Genomic DNA, 17,229 nt, shown 5'->3' with positions numbered 1-17,229 from the left:
TGAGAGATGAAATACTGTAGGGACGGAGAACAGGTAAGCAACAATCTGCATGATCCTACTAGACTGAGCCCTTAGGCGTTTGTGCAGCGGAATTTTGTCAGGGAGTGTGTGCCTTTCCGGGGCACGCTGTAGATCTGGAAGGAGCAGAGTGCTCCTCAGATGGGGCTGGTCATGGAAAGGACAGTCAGTCGAACTTGGCTGGGACTTGGTACATGTACTTCAGCCCATTTCCACATGCAAAAAAAAACGTCGTTAACTCCAGCCTGGAGCTGCTTACGAGCTCTCACCGCCTGTATGGTGCGGCTGGGGTAAGCATCGGTGCTGCCCGTGTTGTGCTAGCTCACAGGGAAGTCGGATGCTCGCTGCATGCTTTCCTAGCTGGCATCTGCCTCCTCCGGGGCTTCCAACATTCTCGGGCCTTGCCTTGGGGTCGAGCCCCAGGCCAGCCAGCAGGAGCAGCAAGGAACACAGTGGCTGGACATGGTTGGCTAGGACAAAGGAACGGAGCTCCAAGAGTACTGGGAGTTGGTACAGAACGAGGAAAGGAAGAACTGGCTGTGTTCTGTTTCCTCCCTGGGCACTTTATCCTCCATCCCTTGCTTCTCCACACTCTACTAAAACTCCTCTGTGTCTATGGCACCAACAGCACAGGGCTGTGGCCTCTTCCAAGGAGGGTGAACACTTGCTGTAGCGGGGTTCCGCCTACAGGGGCAGTACTGAGTCATTTTAGCAGATATGTCACTTCTGGCTGGCTGGCTGTGTGACCATAAGCCATGAAGTCTCTAACTGTCTCTGAATTCATTTGTAAAAGGAGGACGGATGAGTCGGGGACAAATGAAATGACACACACAGGCTGTGAAGGGATGACGTGGATTGCCTAGAAGTACTGAGCAATCTCATAGAAAACTGAATACTGTTCACTTCTCATCCAGGGTCAGCTGGGCAGGCACAGGCAAGGTCTCTCTCTCCCCAACCCCAGTTACCCATCATCCAGCATCCAGCAATAGCAAATAATCATGAGCTGATTTTTTTTTTCGTGGCAGAATGAAGCCAGGAATGAAGGGTCTTGCCTCTTTCCAGAGCAGTTGTCACTCTGTCCCTCCACACAGGTTGCAGGAGACAAGCACTGTTGCTCCTGAATGGCTCAGCTGCCCCCTCTGCTGTCCAGTTCATGTTCTGCACCCCAGCTAAGGTCAAATTAGAAGGAGTAGGACAGTGACCTGTCTGGGAGGACAAGGATGGAGAGAGAGAGGGGGTGGGGAGGGAGGGGGAGAGGAGGGGGGAGGGAGGGAGAGAACGCCTGGGATCTCAGCCCAAAAGAGGCTAAGACAAGAGAACAATGAGTTTAAGGCTAGCCTGTGGTACATAGTGGGATTGTGAGTGTGTGTGTTCCAACCTCACACTGGTGCAGTGCCACCACCTCAGAAGTTGACCTGTTCCTTCGTACAATCTTCTCTGGTGTGAGCAGGAGCCACGTGCCCATCCCTGAGGGTGAGTATAACTCCATTATCTTTCATTCATCTCTGCAGTGAAAGATCAGCTAATTCTTGCTGTGACACTGAAATTCCTACAGTTTAAATAAAGCTCCTTCCTGGCCAGGAGGAACAAGATCTGCATCCACTCAAATGGCTTTGGCCACCATGAAAAGCTCTAGAGCCCAGCGGCTGAAAACTGAGTTATTAAAATAAACTTTCAGGGTTTGGAGAGATGGCTCAGGAGTTAAGAGCACTGAATGCTTCTGCAGAGGACCAGGGTTCAATTCCCGGCAGTGACTTGACAATTCCTGACTATCTATAACTCCAGTTCCAGGGGATCCAGGTCTTCTGGCCTCCCCGGCCACCAGGCACTTGGTGCACAGACATATGAGCAGTTAAAACACCCATACACAGAAATAATAATTATTATAATCGTAACAGAGCATTTTAAAACTCTATTAATGTTTCATTCAGTATAGTGCAATAAGTCATAAACTGTACAACAAGGCAGCAGGAGACAGGACACTGTTCACATGCCTGTAATTCCACCAATCAGTCTGACGGGGCAGCATTGAGAATTCTTGGTCAAGCACCTGGGCCTGGAGTAATTAGAGCCCGGCAGAGATTGTTGAGGGGAAGTGCTTCCTGCACAACTGTGAGGACCTGAGTTTGAATTCCCAGCACACAGGTAACAAGCTGATCATGGTCACATAAGTTTCTTTCTTTCTTTCTTTCTTTCTTTCTTTCTTTCTTTCTTTCTTTCTTTCTTTCTTTCTTTCTTTCTTTCTTTCTTTCCTTCCTTCCTTCCTTCCTTCCCTCTCTCTCTCTCTCTCTCTCTCTCTCTCTCTCTCTCTCTCTCTCTCTTTTTGTTTTTGTTTTTTGTTTTTTGTTTTTGTTTGTTTGTTTTTTTGAGACAGGGTTTCTCTGTGTAGCCCTGGCTGTCCTGGAACTCACTCTGTAGACTAGGCTGGCCTCAAACTTAGAAATCCGCCTGCCTCTGCCTCCCAGAGTGCTGGGATTACAGGTGTGCACCACCACCGCCTGGCACATAAATTTCTTATTAACCCAGTGCTGGTGGGTGGATCCCAGAGACTCCTGTCCAGCCAGCTTCTCTGAAATGGTGAACTCTGGGTTCAATAAGAGGCAGAAGCCTTGTCTCAAAAAAAATAAGGTGTTTGAAGCCTTGGCTGTGTTGCCACCGCTCTCTAAGGCCAGCACAGCCTCTCAGTTGCCCAGCTCCAGCCCTAGGAGAAGGAGGGTAAGTAAGGAGGTGCCCACGCCATGGCTCGTACAAAGCAGACTGCCCGCAAATCCACCCTGGTGCTAAAGCACCCAGGAAACAATTGGCTACAAAAGCCGCTCGCAAGAGTGCGCCCTCTACTGGAGGGGTGAAGAAAGCTCATCGTTACAGGCCTGGTACAGTGGCACTCCATGAAACACTCCATGAAACCAGGCATTATCAGAAGTCCACAGAACTTCTGATTCGCAAGCTCCTCTTTCAGCATTTGGTTCGAGAAATTGCTCAGGACTTCAAAACAGATCTGCGCTTCTAGAGCGCAACTGTTGGTGCTTTGCAGGAGGCAAGTGAGGCCTATCTGGTCGGCCTTTTTGACGATACCAACCTGTGTGCTATCCATGCCAAACGTGTAACAATTATGCCAAAAGGTATCCAGCTAGCACGCCCCATACGCGGAGAGCGTGCTTTAGAATCCACTATGAGGGGAAACATTTCATTCTCAAAAAAATTTCTTTTCCTCTTCTTCCTGTTATCAGTAGTTCTGAATGTCAGACATTTTTTCCATGGGGTCAAAGGTACCTAAGTATATGATTGCGAGTGGAAACATAGGGGACAGAATCAGGTATTGGCAGTAATATAAATGCAAGATGTAAAGCATTAATGCAAACAAAATGTTTCAGTGAACACATTTCAACAGTTCAACTTTATAACAATTACAAATAAACCTGTTAAAAATTTCTGAACAATGCAGCATTTGGATTTTTTTAAATAGGTAAATTTCTTATTGACAGCAACTAAATGGTAATTGTAGCATTTTTATCAATTGTAGATATTTTATCATACAGTAGATCCCGTCCATTCACTATAATTTTCTCACTGAGTTGTCCTACATGCAAGTACATATTTTTACTGTTATCTGTCTTCTGTGCTATCCCTGTAAGTTTTCTATTAAAATACATTTTCTATTAAAATACAATCTATAAAAATAAATAAGTACGTACATACATACATATTCCTAAATGTGGTAGATAGAAGAGAAGTGGGTGACTCAGTAGCTCTCCGACCTCTACACATAACCATGAGAGGGCACACACATGCAGAACACATGTGCCCACGGTCCCAGGTTCACTGTTGTGACAATCATGCTGACTAAAAAAAGCACCTTGGGGGACACAGGAGTTGATCCTGCTCACAGCCCCAGCTGACAGCTCACCCTGCAGGGAGGTTACAGTAGCTGGAGCTTTGAAGCAGCCGCTCCCATCCCAGCCAAGAGCACAGAGAAAGGACTGCAGGTTAGGTAGGGAACAGAACTTTGACAGGCTTGCTAGCTCAGTCTCTGGGGCTGGGTGCCTGAGCATCCCCATCCTGGTCCTGGAGCAATCCTGGACAGCTGCTGGCCTTCAGTCAACCTGAGAAGCCAGAAGAAGCCGGTTCTGCTGTCACTGGAGGAAGCAGCAGAGGCAGCACCAGGGTAGATGAACTGACCAGCGAGAGTGAAGGGCAAGGAGGTAGAAGGCAAAGCTTGCTTCTCTCAGCTCCCTTTATCTGAGTTGCTACCAGAGGTGCCACTCACGTTTAGGGCGGGCCTTCACCCTCCAGTCAATACAAGAGAACTGCCATGGTCCTGCCCACAGGCTAGTCTGATGGAAACAGTCCTCATCGAGGCTCTTCCCTGTGATTCTAGGCTGGATAAAGTTGACAAAACTAACAAAAAATTATATATATAATGCCCATACATATAACATTCACACACATATCCAACACGTATATATAACACACATATAACCCATAAATATATACATACATATACACACATAGTCCCAATCTCCGTTTGCCCAGCTTCTCCCACAGGTTACACTCTTTGGGGATGACTGATGGTTACATATTGTGTAAAATACCACAATCAGGAAACTACAAGGGTACCAACTATAATTCTGCCTTACTTAATGTCATATAGATCTCCCCTACACACATCCTTTCTCTTTTTTTGTGTGTGAGCTGCATTTAGTTGTTCCTTTGCAGAAGGATCTCACTACGTACCACTTGCTGGCCTTGGAATACTATGTAGACCATGTAGACCAGATTGGCCTGGAACTCAGAGATCCACCTGCCTCCCCTTCGTAAGTGCTAGAATCAATGCATGCACCACCATGCCAGGGTCACATGTGGAAGCGTATGTAACCACTGCAGCAATTAAAATACAGGATGACAGGAAGGTTCAGCACACAGAGCAAGTTCCAGGATGACCAGGGTTACCTACACATGCACACACACACACACACACACATACACACACACACCACAGTAGCACCCACTTCTGCACTTCTTTGTAATGTCTCCATTATAGGAGTCTGAAAGTCAGTTCTCCCAGTTGTCTTGATAATGAGGCAAGGCCACTTTCCAGCCATGTTTCCATGGAATGGAGAGAAGGTAGCACTCCCTAGGGATGAGGGACAGGAGGACAGGATTTTGTGGTCACTAACACAGGGAAGCACTGTATCACAGAAGGGTGAAGCAGTTTCCTTCTGTGGCCGACTCCTCAGCTCCTCACCTCAGGTGAGTCAGGGATTTTCAGTGTGAGCGGATCGCATTGGCCTTTTCCAGATTTACTTGAGTGGGGAATGTTCCCACCAGCCCTTTATAGGAGTCAGAGTTCTCTAGAGGAACAGAAATGATACAATGACTCTCTCTATAGAAAAGGGATTTATTGGAATGGCTTCCAGGCTGGAGTTCAGCTAAGCTAACAATGGCTGTCTACCAATGGGGAGTCCAAGAATCGAGTAGTCAGTCAGATCACAAGGCTGGATGTCCCCACTGGTCTTCAGTGTGCACCAGAATCCTGAAGAAGTAAAATCTAATGCCAACAAGGAATGAATTTGCTAAGGTTTAAGGTGTATCTTCCTGCCTCTAAATATCTCTGTTAAGGTTGGTCTTACTGCATCATTTGATTTAAGAAAAAAATCCCTCACAAGTGAACCCAGCCAGTTGGAATTTCATCAATCCCAGATGGAGTCAAGTTGACAACTAAAAGCAGCCATCACACTAGGGGATGGCATGAGGTGGAGTGGGACTTTAAGATGTGCTGTTTTGGGTGTTCTTTTAGGTCATAAAAAGGTTTACATATTTTTATTTTATGTGGATTCATGTGGATTTATTGCCCACGTGTGCATGTGGCATCACATGCCTTGGGATTGGTGCAGAGAATGAAACTGACGACTTGGGCAAGAACAACAAATGTTCTTAACCACAGAGCCATCTCTCCAGCTAGTTGAAGTCCTTTCTTTTTAGGACTATCCAGATCAGATGTTTGTCCTCTCACCACCACTTCTTCTTCTTTCTCTTCTTCTCCCTCCTCCTCCTCTTCCTCCCTCTCCTCCTCCTCTTCTTCTTCTTCCTCCTCCTCCTCTTCCTCTTCTTCCTCCTCCTCTTCTTCTTCTTCCTCCTCCTCCTCTTCCTCTTCTTCCTCCTCCTCCTCTTCTTCTTCTCCTCCTCCTCCCCCCTCCTCTTCTTCTTCTCCTTCTCCTCCTTCTCCTTCTTCTCCTTTCTCCTCTTCCTGCACCTCCTCCTTCTTCAACAATTATTCATTTTATATATAGGAGTACATTGCCCCTGTCTTTAGACATAGCAGAAGCAAGAATTGGATCCCAATTACAGATGGTTGTAAACTACCATGTGGTTGCTGGCAATTGAACTCAGGACCTCTAGAAGGTCAGTGCTCTTAACCACTTTGCTATCTCTCCAGCCTCATTTTCTTACTACTTTAGCTCCCTATATTTCCAGCACCCCCTGGAAGCCCAGGATGAGAACTTATTTGTGATAGGGCATGTTATGTGACACTGCTCTTGGGGATCCATGGACAAACATCTACTTTTCTCAGAGAATCTAAGGACACCACCAAAGACCAAACTGGTGAGGCAGTAAGTTTTATTGTGGTTACTTACAGAAGAATGGGTGAGGGATGATTTATAGGAGCAGAAATGGATCAAAGATAGGTGTATTACCAAAAGTTCACTCCAACACTGGAACAGCTCACAAAGGCTGGAAACCTGTAGCCCAGGGCACATCATGTGTGCAGCTCAACAGGTTGGAGAGTGTCTCTGTCAGGGAGCTCAGCTGCTGGACTGAGCTTCTTGAGGTAGCTTTGCTGGTCAGAAAGCAACTTTCAGCTGTCCTTACTGCTTATGTATGCTTAAGGAGGAAGAGAGCAGTGAATCTTGTCAGTTTCAGGTACTTCCTGAAGCCTTTGAGTTTTTTACTTCCAGGAATAGATATTTCTTTATCTTAAGGAGCTTCCAAAACAGAAGTTTACCTTAAAGGAAATTGACTCACAACACTGCCCTTGTATTTAGTAATTAATAAAAGTTATCTGGTTGAGGTTGAGTCCTCAGTCCATGAAGAATGTCCTTATCAGACAGATTTTGCAAAGTCAAAGGTAGAGAGGTTTGGGGACAGTTCCCAGCTCAGGGACACTAAGAATTGCTGGCCTCCACTACCAGACCCTCTGAAAGAGCAACCAGACCAATATTTTCCTGTCACTATTCTGGTGCTCAGAACTGAGAAAGCATGCTCTTTGATAAGGATTCTGGGCTTCTGAGGCCAGTCCCCTCCAGATCTTTGCAAACCCTGACCCTTGACCCTTGTTCTTTGCATGCCACATTCTACTTCTCCTCTTCTACAATTAGCTCAGTGTGACTTCCTCAAAGAGAATGGGCCTGGCCTCCTTATGTGAGCAGTCTCAGCCCACCCCCTCCCCCCAGAGCTCTCTACTGTCTCCTGTTGGGGTTTTTGTCCCAGCACTCAGCATGCACTAGAAGCAGACTCCCTTGTCGGGTTGCTTGTGTCTTTCACAGGGACAGGAACAGTGTCTCCTTGAGGTACCTCCTACCCTCCAACCACCACGGCTTCCCTACAGTGTCTGGTATTTTTGGAGCGGATCCCTGAGAACTGACTGAAGAAAGGAAGGAGGAGGGAAGAAGGAGGAGAAGGTGTGCAGGCACTTGCAGTGAAAGGGGAATGGCTGTGAGAGCCCCAGACTAGCTAGAAACTCCTGACTCAGCAGAGGGATCTGAACACCTGCATGACAAGAATATCAACATAGTGACTAGAGCTGAAACAATGAGAGGGAGGAGGAGCTCCTCGGAAGAAAGTCAACACTGGATAAAGACCTTCTGTGGCATTTTACACCCCGGAGAGTGCAGGAAACTAATCTGCAAATGATAGTTTTCTAACCCCCCAAATTCCCTTTCTTTTCTGCCCTATAAATCCTTCAAGCCCCCTTGCACCTCTGCACTGAGTATCCCCTCCCGCAGGGAAACTGCTGCCCTTCATGCCTTGATCAATGACCTTATGCTTCTAATAAAGGACAGGCTCTGCTCCTTTGATTTCTGGGATGCTTCCATCAGTCCCCTCATCTCACCTGGGCACCAAAGTTACAGATGGTACCAGGAGTTACAAAGCCATTCCCCACCCCCAAGACACTTCTGGCTTTTCTTTTGAGCTGTCCATGACTGTTCCACAAGAACTCAATCACCAAGGTATGACACCCACCATGGACTGGGCCTACCTAATAACGACTATGAACTGTTTTGTGACAGTGGCAGGTCCTTTCTTGATGGAACTTGGGTGCAGAACTGACACAGTCATTGAACACACAGGACAACACAAAGCAAGGCAATTTCAGGACAGGATGGGGCTCCTCTCTCTGCACTATCAGAGAGGTCTCTCAGACAGGGAGAAACTGGAGTCTGGATGAGAAAAGCCCTCTGGGTAGGCCCAGTGGTGATAGGGAGTGAGTTCAAGTTTCCTGGAAAGATGGAATCCCCTGAGGCAGGCTCTGACTAGGGACACTAAGGGTTGAGAAAGAAACAAGACTGAGGCTGGAAGGGAGAGACCACATCTTCTGTCCTGCTGGCCACTGGCAGAGGTGTGTCCTATGCCCCAAGTAGGGGGTGGGGCACATGTGAGCAATGAATCTATGCTAAAGAGGGATTGCCCTGGGGCTAGTAATCAGCACAATTGAAGCCAGAGGTTCAGCCCCCAGCAGTGTGTGTTAGAGGCAATGGGTGAGTGGATAGCCAGACTTGGTGGGCCATACTTGTAATGCCTACACTAAGGAAGCTGAGGCAGGAGGATGTCTATCCTCTGCTATACAGTGAGTTCTAGGTCAGTCTGTGTGTGCTACCAGTGTTGAGATCCTGTCTCAACTTTTTAGAAAGAGAAGACCACCATCACTGTACTGCACAGCATGACCTGCAGGGGGCAGGATGGACATTACAGCAGAGGCAGAAGTCTGCAGAGTCCTAAGCACAGCCTAGGGACAGTCCTCTGCACAGCCTGGAGTGGCCTGCTCTGGACTGTGACCCCGAAATAGGGAGAGGTAGATGTGGGTCTGCTTTGGGTGCCACAAAGCAGGGCAGGAGAGCATGGAAAGAGAAACCAGAAAACACCTCTGGTTTTGTTTGTTTTTAACCAGAACAGCTAGGTTTTTGATGGTCCATCCACCTGTGAAAGGACACCAGGAAGGACCTGCTGAGGAAGGGCAAGAAGAAGGCAGAGCTCGCTTTTGGCCTTGAGGTCTTCCATAGGCTCCAAGGGACAGAGTGGTGTGGTGAAGTATGTCTAGAGTTTAACAGGGAGGTCTTGGCCAGAGATAAAGATCCCAGATTCAACAAACAGTCTGTGGAGCTGATGGAGGAGGAACTGAGAGGTAAAAGCTGATGTTAGATCTACTCAACTTACTTAGGAAATAGAAGTAGAATTTGACTCAGGAGCACACGGAGGGGCTGTATAATTACCAGGTCCTTAGAAAGCACAGGGACAAGGAATGGGTGTGTCTAACATAGGAAGTTCAGTCTCTGAGTGAAACTATAAGCCAATGGCCATTGCAGAGAGAAAAGGGAGGCAGAGAAGCTGATAGACTGCATCTCAACAGGCAGGGCTCCAACCTTTCCTTGGGATGAAGGATGAGTATGTTAAGGGGTCCCAGGGGAGGAAGGAGAGCCAGGCAGTGGTGGTGCACACCCTTCATCCCAGTGCTCAGGAAGCAGAGGCAGGTGGATCTCTTGAGTTTGAGGGCAGCCTGGTCTTCCAGGACAGCCAGGGCTACACAAAGAGAGAAACCTTATCTAGAGGAGCTGGGGGAGGGGACTTATACAAATACATAGGCAGCTACAGGAAGTGACAGCCATCTTTTTATGGTTTGACTGGGAACAGGGTGGGTTATTTTCCATACCCCAGGATATTGTTCCCACAGGTGGACCAGACTGGTCAGGCTGTGGCCAAAGAATTATATATAGCTAGGGTCTATTACCTGGTATAGCCTGACTCAATTCCTCATGACCAGAGCCTATTACCCAACAATTTCTGTTCAGGGCTGGCTTCCTTTTGTGTATTAGCAGAAGTAGTCACCCGGTACAACAGTTTTCCTTTATTATCTCTTATCTCTAAGCACTCTGAGTGATTTCTCACTGGGAAGGTGTATTAGTCCTGTAACACAGTCACCGGAAGTATGACAGGCACTGTGTGAGTGAGCACAGATTAGGACAAAGATAGAGCCTCAATGTTGTGGGAAATATTAAAAAAAGAAACAGCATGTTCCTGTGTTTGTGCCTCTGCTCTGGCAGCCTGACTGGCCTTTCACTGACGGGAAATGGCCGACCTGTTTTTATCTCATGGAGACTCTGACTCAGAACTCCACAATCTCTCCACTCAGCTCATTAGGTTCCCACTGGTATGTTGCTATCACACCAATCTTGTGCTTCAACCCCCCCCACCCCCCACGGCCTTTGTGGTGTGCATCTGTCAAGCCCATGCTTGGTCACTGTACTGTTCTCTCTTGAACCCAGACAAGGGGCAGCGTGAAGGAAAACGCAATACAAATTTAGTTCAGAAACAATGGTAACTCAATTTCTGGGCGTAACAACTAAAACCTAATCTTGTAATCCTTATTAAAATCTAATTCCTCCGATGGTGAATCCTTGAAAATTCACCATGATACCTGGAAACTCTAGCAGCTATACCTTACCCATATGCTTCTCCCTGCGACAAAAAAATAGTAACTCTCTTCTGCTTCATCTCTTTCTCTATCCAACCCGGAGGTCCTGCCTACTTGCCCAGTGATTGGCTCCTTTATTCATTAGGGGATTCATTCACAAGAACAGCATGAGGCCCATCCACAACAGCTCAGATCCACCTTCACTCAGAGGTGACAGAGGAGGTGGAAATTGCAGCCAGTGTTGGAGAGGAAAGCTAGGCAGAGTGGACTCAGACAGGCATGGGAAATTGTTGGAGCAAGAACACTGGCCATATGGGTCAGAAAACAGACATTGGGGGCTGGAGAGATGGCTCAGCGGTTAAGAGCACTGACTGCTCTTCCAGAGGTCATGAGTTCAAATCCCAGCAACCACATGGTGGCTCACAACCATCTGTAATGAGATCAGATACACTCTTCTGGAGTATGAAGATAGCTACAGTATACTCATCACATATATAAAAATAAATAAAATCTTTAAAAGAAAAGAAAAAAGAAAACAGACATTGGCTTCAGCAGAATTGTGGTTGTCCTGGAATAGTGGGAACAGAAGAGAAGAAAGGAGGAAGAGAGGAGGTGGGTCAGCAGGACAGGAGACTGAGGTTCTCAGAGGTTGGTACAGGGAAAGTTATAAAAACCCCAAGCCTGCATAATGGCAATGAAATCACAGGAGTGAGAGACACCTGGAGGGAGTTGGGAATGGGAGGGGTCACTCAGGGCCCAGCTCAGTTTGGGGCAGCAAATCTGTGCAAGATATCTGTGTAGGTGGGGCAGACATTGGATGGCCTTGTTGAGATAGTTTCCTTTGGCTTGGTTTGGTTTGAGACAGTGTGGGTTTCCCTATATATAGCTCTGTCAGGCCTTGAACTCTCTATGGAGACCAGGCTAGCCTCAAACTCACAGAACTGCCTACCCCTGCCTTCTAAGTGCTGGGACTAAAGGAGTGGGCCATCATACGAAGATAGCTTCTGTCTTTTTTGCTTAGAAGAACTTGAGGCTGGGGTTGACTCTGAAGGCATGAAGGTGGGGGTCAGGAGGTCTTGGAGAAAGGCCAGTATAGAGGTTGACACACCTGGACCAGAGCAGCAGATGGTGCTCACAATGGGAGGTCGGAGGCTAGGAGGATGTTCTAGTTAGGGTTACTATTGCTATGACCAAACACCATGACCAAAGCAAGTGGAGCAAAAAGGGTTTATTTGATTTACATCTCCTCCACGTTATAATCTATCACAGAAGGAAGTCAGGGCAGGAACTCAGACAGGGTGTGAACGCGGAGGCAGGAGCTGATGCAGAGGCCATGAGGGTGCAGCATACTGGCTTGCTCCTCATGGCTTTCTCAGACTGTTTCTCTCTCTCTCTCTCTCTCTCTCTCTCAAATAAAACAGAAAGGACATGACCTCTGGTTGGTATGATGGAGGAAGAAGTTCACTGTAGACAAAGTAGAACATAGGGAGAGACAGGGAGATCTGGGAAAGTCCAGAGTCTACCTGACCCTGAGACATTGGGGTTGGTGACAGACAGGAAGGCGGAGCACCAGGACAGGTCAGGAGGATGATGAAGTCCAGTGGCCAAGAGGATAAAGCTATCAAAGAATCTGGTAGCAAAACTGGTTGGATTCTATAGGGAAGAGCATCTGGAGGAAGGGAGGCCCAGTTCTATGCTGCAGAGTTCAGGGCAGAGGGCTGGGTACCAACCATGCCCTGTAACAGACAGGGACTGAGGGATGCTGGGAGAGCCTGCAGGTCAGCTCCACTTTAATATAAAATAGGCCCCTCAGGCCTCTGTCCCAGGTGTGAAACTTAACACTTCCTCTATCCCCTTCCTCTCCAGACTGGGTTTGTTTGGCTATCCTAGAACACTGAATTTGTTTGAGGCTGGCCTTGAACTCACAGAGTCGCTAGCCTGCCTCTGTCCCCCGGCCTGATATTAAAGACACGTGCCAGCATGCCAGGCTCAAATTGCTTTCTTATCGAACCCAGGACCACCGGGGATGGCCTCACAATGGCCAGGCCCTCATTCTTTTTTTTTTTTTTTAAATGCCTTGTAGGCTTGCCTACAGCCAGATGTTAGAGGTATTTTCTCAACTGAGATTCTTTCCAATGATTCTAGGTTGTGTCAAGTTTTGCACATGAAAAGCTGCAGGGCTTAAGAAGATAGCTACATCCTCCCTCCCAGCTCTTCTCAAAATGGAATCAGCAATGTATGTCCAAGCTGGGCCTGGTGGGACACACCTTTAATCCCTGATCTTAAGGAGCAGAAGCAAGTGATCTCTGAGTTCTGAATTCTAGGCTATCCTGGTCTACAGAGAGAGTGCCAGGATAGTTAGGGCTATACAGAGAACCTTGTCTTGAAAAACAAAAGGGGGGGGGAGCTGGAGAGATGGCTCAGCGGTTAAGAGCACAGACTGTTCTTCCGATGGTCCGGAGTTCAAATCCCAGCAACTATGTGGTGGCTCACAACCATCTGTAATGAGATCTGACACCCTCATCTGGAGTGTCTGAAGACAGCTACAGTGTAAATAAATAAATCTTTGGCAAAAAGAAAAAAACAAAAAAAAAAAGGAAAGAAATAAAAAGAAAGAAAAAAGTAAAAGAGAATCACAGATAGAACAAGCAGAGGAGGGAGGGAGATATTCTATCCATTAGTGACTTGTAAAGGGCTAATCTCTTTTTGGTTTTTCAAGACAGGGTTTCTCTGTGTAGACCTGGCTCTCTTGGAACTCACTTTGTAGACCAGGCTGGCCTCAAACTCAGAAATCCTCCTGTGTCAGTCTTCCAAGTGCTGGGATTAAAGGTGTGTGCCACCACTGCCCGGCATGTTTTTCTGTTTGTCAAGACAGGGTTTGTCTGTATAGTCTTGGCTGTCTTGGAACTCAATCTGTAGACCAGGCTGGCCTTGAACTCAGATATATGCCTGCCTCTGCCTCCTAAGTGCTGTGATTAAAGGCATGTACCACCACTGCCTTCAGGAGTTTTTTTTTTTTTTTTTCTTTTTTTTCTTTTTTTTTTTTTTTAAGAGTCCTCCCAAGCTAGCCACCTGCTCACTGCTCCTAGTAGCTGTCATACAGTGCTAGAGTTATTGGACAAGCAGCTGGGGACTTACCTCCAGATCTTGCACATGCTAGGCAAATTCTCTACCACTGAGCTATGTTCTCAGACACCCTCCCACCATGACTTAACTCATTAAATAACTCTGGCTAGATTCAGAGCTGTAATCCTCCTGCCTCAGATTTCTGACCAGCTTAGAACTACACCATAGCACCTGGCTCTTCCAGATCTTATCAAGCATGCAAAGAAACATGCAAACACACATTTATAAAAAAATGTAACAATTACATGTATTTTACAAACCTGCTATGTAATTTTCTTTTCTCCCAATAAGACAGACACAATGTAGGTTGACATGACAAATCTTTCATCATTAGGGGATGTGTGCCTGTCTTACGGAACAAGTTCCCACGGGTCAATGGATGTGGACCAGTGTTTCACAGCCTTTTTGGTCCAGAGCACCAGAAGATGTGCCTGAATCGTTGTGTGTCTCAATCCACAGTAGTCTAACCATGCCAGCATCTCCAGGCTTTCTCCCTCCCCTACCTTCTCATAAGAGGCTGTTTTCTGGCTTGTATCGCCCTAAGAGTCCCATGATGTGTCAAGTTCTGGTCTCCCAGGAAAGCAGGTCACAGGACTGGAATAGAATTGTGGGAGCTTTCCTCTTCATTTCTTTAGTGCTCCCAAGTCCCAGGAAGCTGAAGGTCGAAGCCTTCATCACATCTTGGATGCTCAGTCCTCCCAGCAGGTGTCAGTGCAGTCAGTCACCACTGGGAGAAGCTGGAAGTGTTTCCTCAGCCTCTGACCTTGTCTCCATCCCTACACTGCAGTCAGCCATTGGCACTCAGTCCCTGGGTTCTCACATTGCTATAGAGGGACAGCAAGGCCCTCTCTGCCCAGGTGTGGTTGGAAGATGGCTCAGAGTCTGTGCTGTTCAGTCTTCAATCTCTTCCAGGCACAGAAGTGCTTCTGTAGGATGGCAGAGTGAGCTGTCTAGTCAAGGTTGGCAGTCCACTAGCAATGATCTCTCTGCAACCACTTCAGCCACTGCCAATTCTTAAAACTCTCAACAGCCTTGAGTGTGGGACAGAGATTCTGGACCCAACTTAGCTCTCAAGACAGAAGGGGAGGGGGCAGCGGTGTATAAAAACAATAAATTAAATCAAAGTACAAGAGACATGATGGGATCAGCAGTCATTCCAGGGTCCTGGGCTTGATCCAAGAGGTCTGTGTGTGAGGGAGCTCACAGGGTTGCATAGGCATTCCCTCTCATCTGACCAGCAGGGCCCTTAGGCCTGAGGCTGTAGGGAGAAGGTGGTTCTGTGGGAGTTGGATTCAGAACAACCTGCAGGAGAAAAGGGATACTTGTTTTATTTAGAGTCTGGGGGCAAAGAATGGCAAATAGGGTTGGCAGAGCCCCTGCCTATCCATTATCCCCCTTCCCCAATCCATTATGACAACATGTTCAACAGCCGGCTATGAAACATGTTAGGTATTGGGACAAAAAGACACACCTACCTGACTGTAGCGTGGTAGGGGATCCAAGGAGGTGACCCAAATGCTCTCTAGGAGAGCAATGGAGGGTGGTTCTTGGGTAGTCTGATGATCCCCTGTTCTGATATCATCCTGCTCTCTTCTACAATTGGGACAGAAGTACTCCACTAGCCCACAGATGCAAAATATGGCGACTGTGACCAATAAGATGATGAACAAGACTCTAGGGAGGGGGATGGTATTGTCATGAGTACCTAGGCCATGCTCCCTTGCCAAACCCCCTCCATCACCCACCCCCACCTTGTCTCTGGTGGACCCAGCCCTCAGTGAATGATGCCCAGAAGTGGTGAGCCCCGGCTTACAGGAAGGGGTTGTTTGCAGGATCCCAGGCCTTTCTTTCTGGGCAGCATTCATTGTCACAGTATGTGAATCCTTTGGGGCAGCTTCTAGTCAGGACAAACAGACATGGGGAGATACTGATGGCATCAGAGTGTCAAACCAAAGGGTCCTGTTTCCCTAGACTCTTAGACCCTCAGGTTGCAAGTCACCCTTAGTGGGTGTGAACTACAGATCCATCCTGGGTTCACTGGGAGGAATCAGTGTCTTTCCTCCAGGCCTGAGGTCAGAGTTCATCAGGGCAGGATGCCATTGTTCCTTAGGCAGAATGGTCATGGTGCTGATCTTCCATGGGAGGCAGCAGTGGGACATTGCCCATGTGACTCCCCCTCCCCCAGCTGTGAAAGGTTGGGGATTAGTAGCAGTTCCAGACTGCAGATCCTGAGGTTGGGTAAGGTGAGAGGGGCTATGTTTTCAACAAAAGTGATAGGAATTAGGCGTCTGTCCTCTTATTTAGGGCAGAATCTGAGCACAGGCAGGTTCCCCCACCCCCACCCCGCCTTCCTTTTACTGATAATTCTAGACAAAGTCCCATACTTACAAGCTGTCACATGTGTTTACACCCTGTGGAAGAAAAAAGACAGGTCAGTTCTCAAAGCCTGGGAGTTGGATTTCAGGAGTGAGAATGCTTCTCCAACATGGCGGTAAATCAGGGAGGTGTGTGTAAACCAGTGGTGCTTGTCCATCATGACAGAATGCAAGAGAAGCAGAACTATTCAAGGCTACAGAATGAGTTTGAGGCCAGATTGGGAACAAGAAACTCTGTCTTACAAAGAACTGTAGGCTAGTCTCTGCTCAGAAATTTTTCCAGACAGTGGGTCTCAGAATCTCCCTCCCTCCAACTGACATGTCCAGGGATAAGCCTCTGCCCATAGGGTCCTCCCAAAGTCACAGAAGACTGGCTTACCTCATTGGTGCTTACTCCTTGGAGACTGGAAAGCAGGCCAAAGATCAAGGTGAGTGTGCCCACAACACAGGCGTCCTTCATCTCTGCAAGGGGCCACTGAGCTTCTGTGTGTAAAGACAGAGTGACAGGGCAAGACCTTCCCAACTTCCCTCTACCTATGGGGCCCAGCCTCAGGATAGGGGCTCAGTTAACACACCGGAGTTATTCACAACCAGGGCCTTGAGCTGACCTAGAGCTCAGAAAAGGGAAGTAGAGAAGACCTGGCCTTGCTTGAGTTTGAGGAATTGGGAATTGGGAGTTTAGAAGAGATTGACTTACCAACTTTGTAAGTTGGATGGAGCAGAGCGCTGTGGATGTCCCTGTGCTCTGCTGTGCTTAAATAGTGGTTAGAACAGGGCGTGGTTACCCAACCTTTAATCCCACCAAGGATAAGAAGCCAAATTTCTGTGAGTTCACAGCTAGTGGGATTTAAGTAGTGAGATCTGGAGCAGCTAGGATTGAATTTAAAAAAAAAAAAAAGCCAGATGGTGGTAGCACAAGCCTTTAAATCCCAGCATTCCAGAGACAAGAGACAGGTGGGTTACTGAGGCTAGCCTGGTCTACAGAGCAAGTTCCAGGTCAGCCAAGACTACACAGAGAATCCC

The 17,229-nt window shown here is 47.6% G+C and overlaps 1 protein-coding gene and 2 pseudogenes across 1 annotated transcript; 1 reads left to right on the top strand and 2 right to left on the bottom strand.

Moving 5' to 3' along the window:
- Positions 1-71: 71 nt before the first annotated feature.
- On the bottom strand, positions 72-1,483 carry LOC127694364 (cystatin-C-like; annotated as a pseudogene).
- Positions 1,484-2,727: 1,244 nt separating this feature from the next.
- Positions 2,728-3,339, top strand: LOC127695063 (histone H3.3A-like; annotated as a pseudogene).
- An 11,692-nt stretch (positions 3,340-15,031) lies between these two features.
- LOC127695483 (transmembrane protein 92-like) lies at positions 15,032-16,666 on the bottom strand. The gene is made up of 5 exons (XM_052197678.1): positions 16,586-16,666; positions 16,220-16,242; positions 15,645-15,728; positions 15,307-15,505; positions 15,032-15,133 (listed from the first exon to the last, which is right to left on the bottom strand). The coding sequence occupies exons 1-5, from the start codon at positions 16,664-16,666 to the stop codon at positions 15,032-15,034; spliced, it is 489 nt and encodes a 162-aa protein (XP_052053638.1).
- Positions 16,667-17,229: the final 563 nt, after the last annotated feature.

The sequence above is a fragment of the Apodemus sylvaticus genome, chromosome 10 (assembly GCF_947179515.1).
Source record: "Apodemus sylvaticus chromosome 10, mApoSyl1.1, whole genome shotgun sequence".
NCBI lineage: Eukaryota > Metazoa > Chordata > Mammalia > Rodentia > Muridae > Apodemus > Apodemus sylvaticus.
The sequence above is the reverse complement of the archived record's forward strand: the minus strand, read 5'-3'. Positions and strand labels throughout refer to the sequence as shown.

Excerpts from the sequence above, each read along its gene's own strand:
- LOC127695483 (XM_052197678.1), bottom strand. The coding sequence starts at position 16,666 with ATGAAGGACGCCTGTGTTGTGGGCACACTCACCTTGATCTTTGGCCTG. Across the intron at positions 15,729-16,219 it reads GTAAACACATGTGACAGCTT|AAGCTGCCCCAAAGGATTCA; the intron begins GTAAGTATGGGA and ends TGTCCTGACTAG. Across the intron at positions 15,134-15,306 it reads CCCTACCACGCTACAGTCAG|GTTGTTCTGAATCCAACTCC; the intron begins GTAGGTGTGTCT and ends TTTCTCCTGCAG.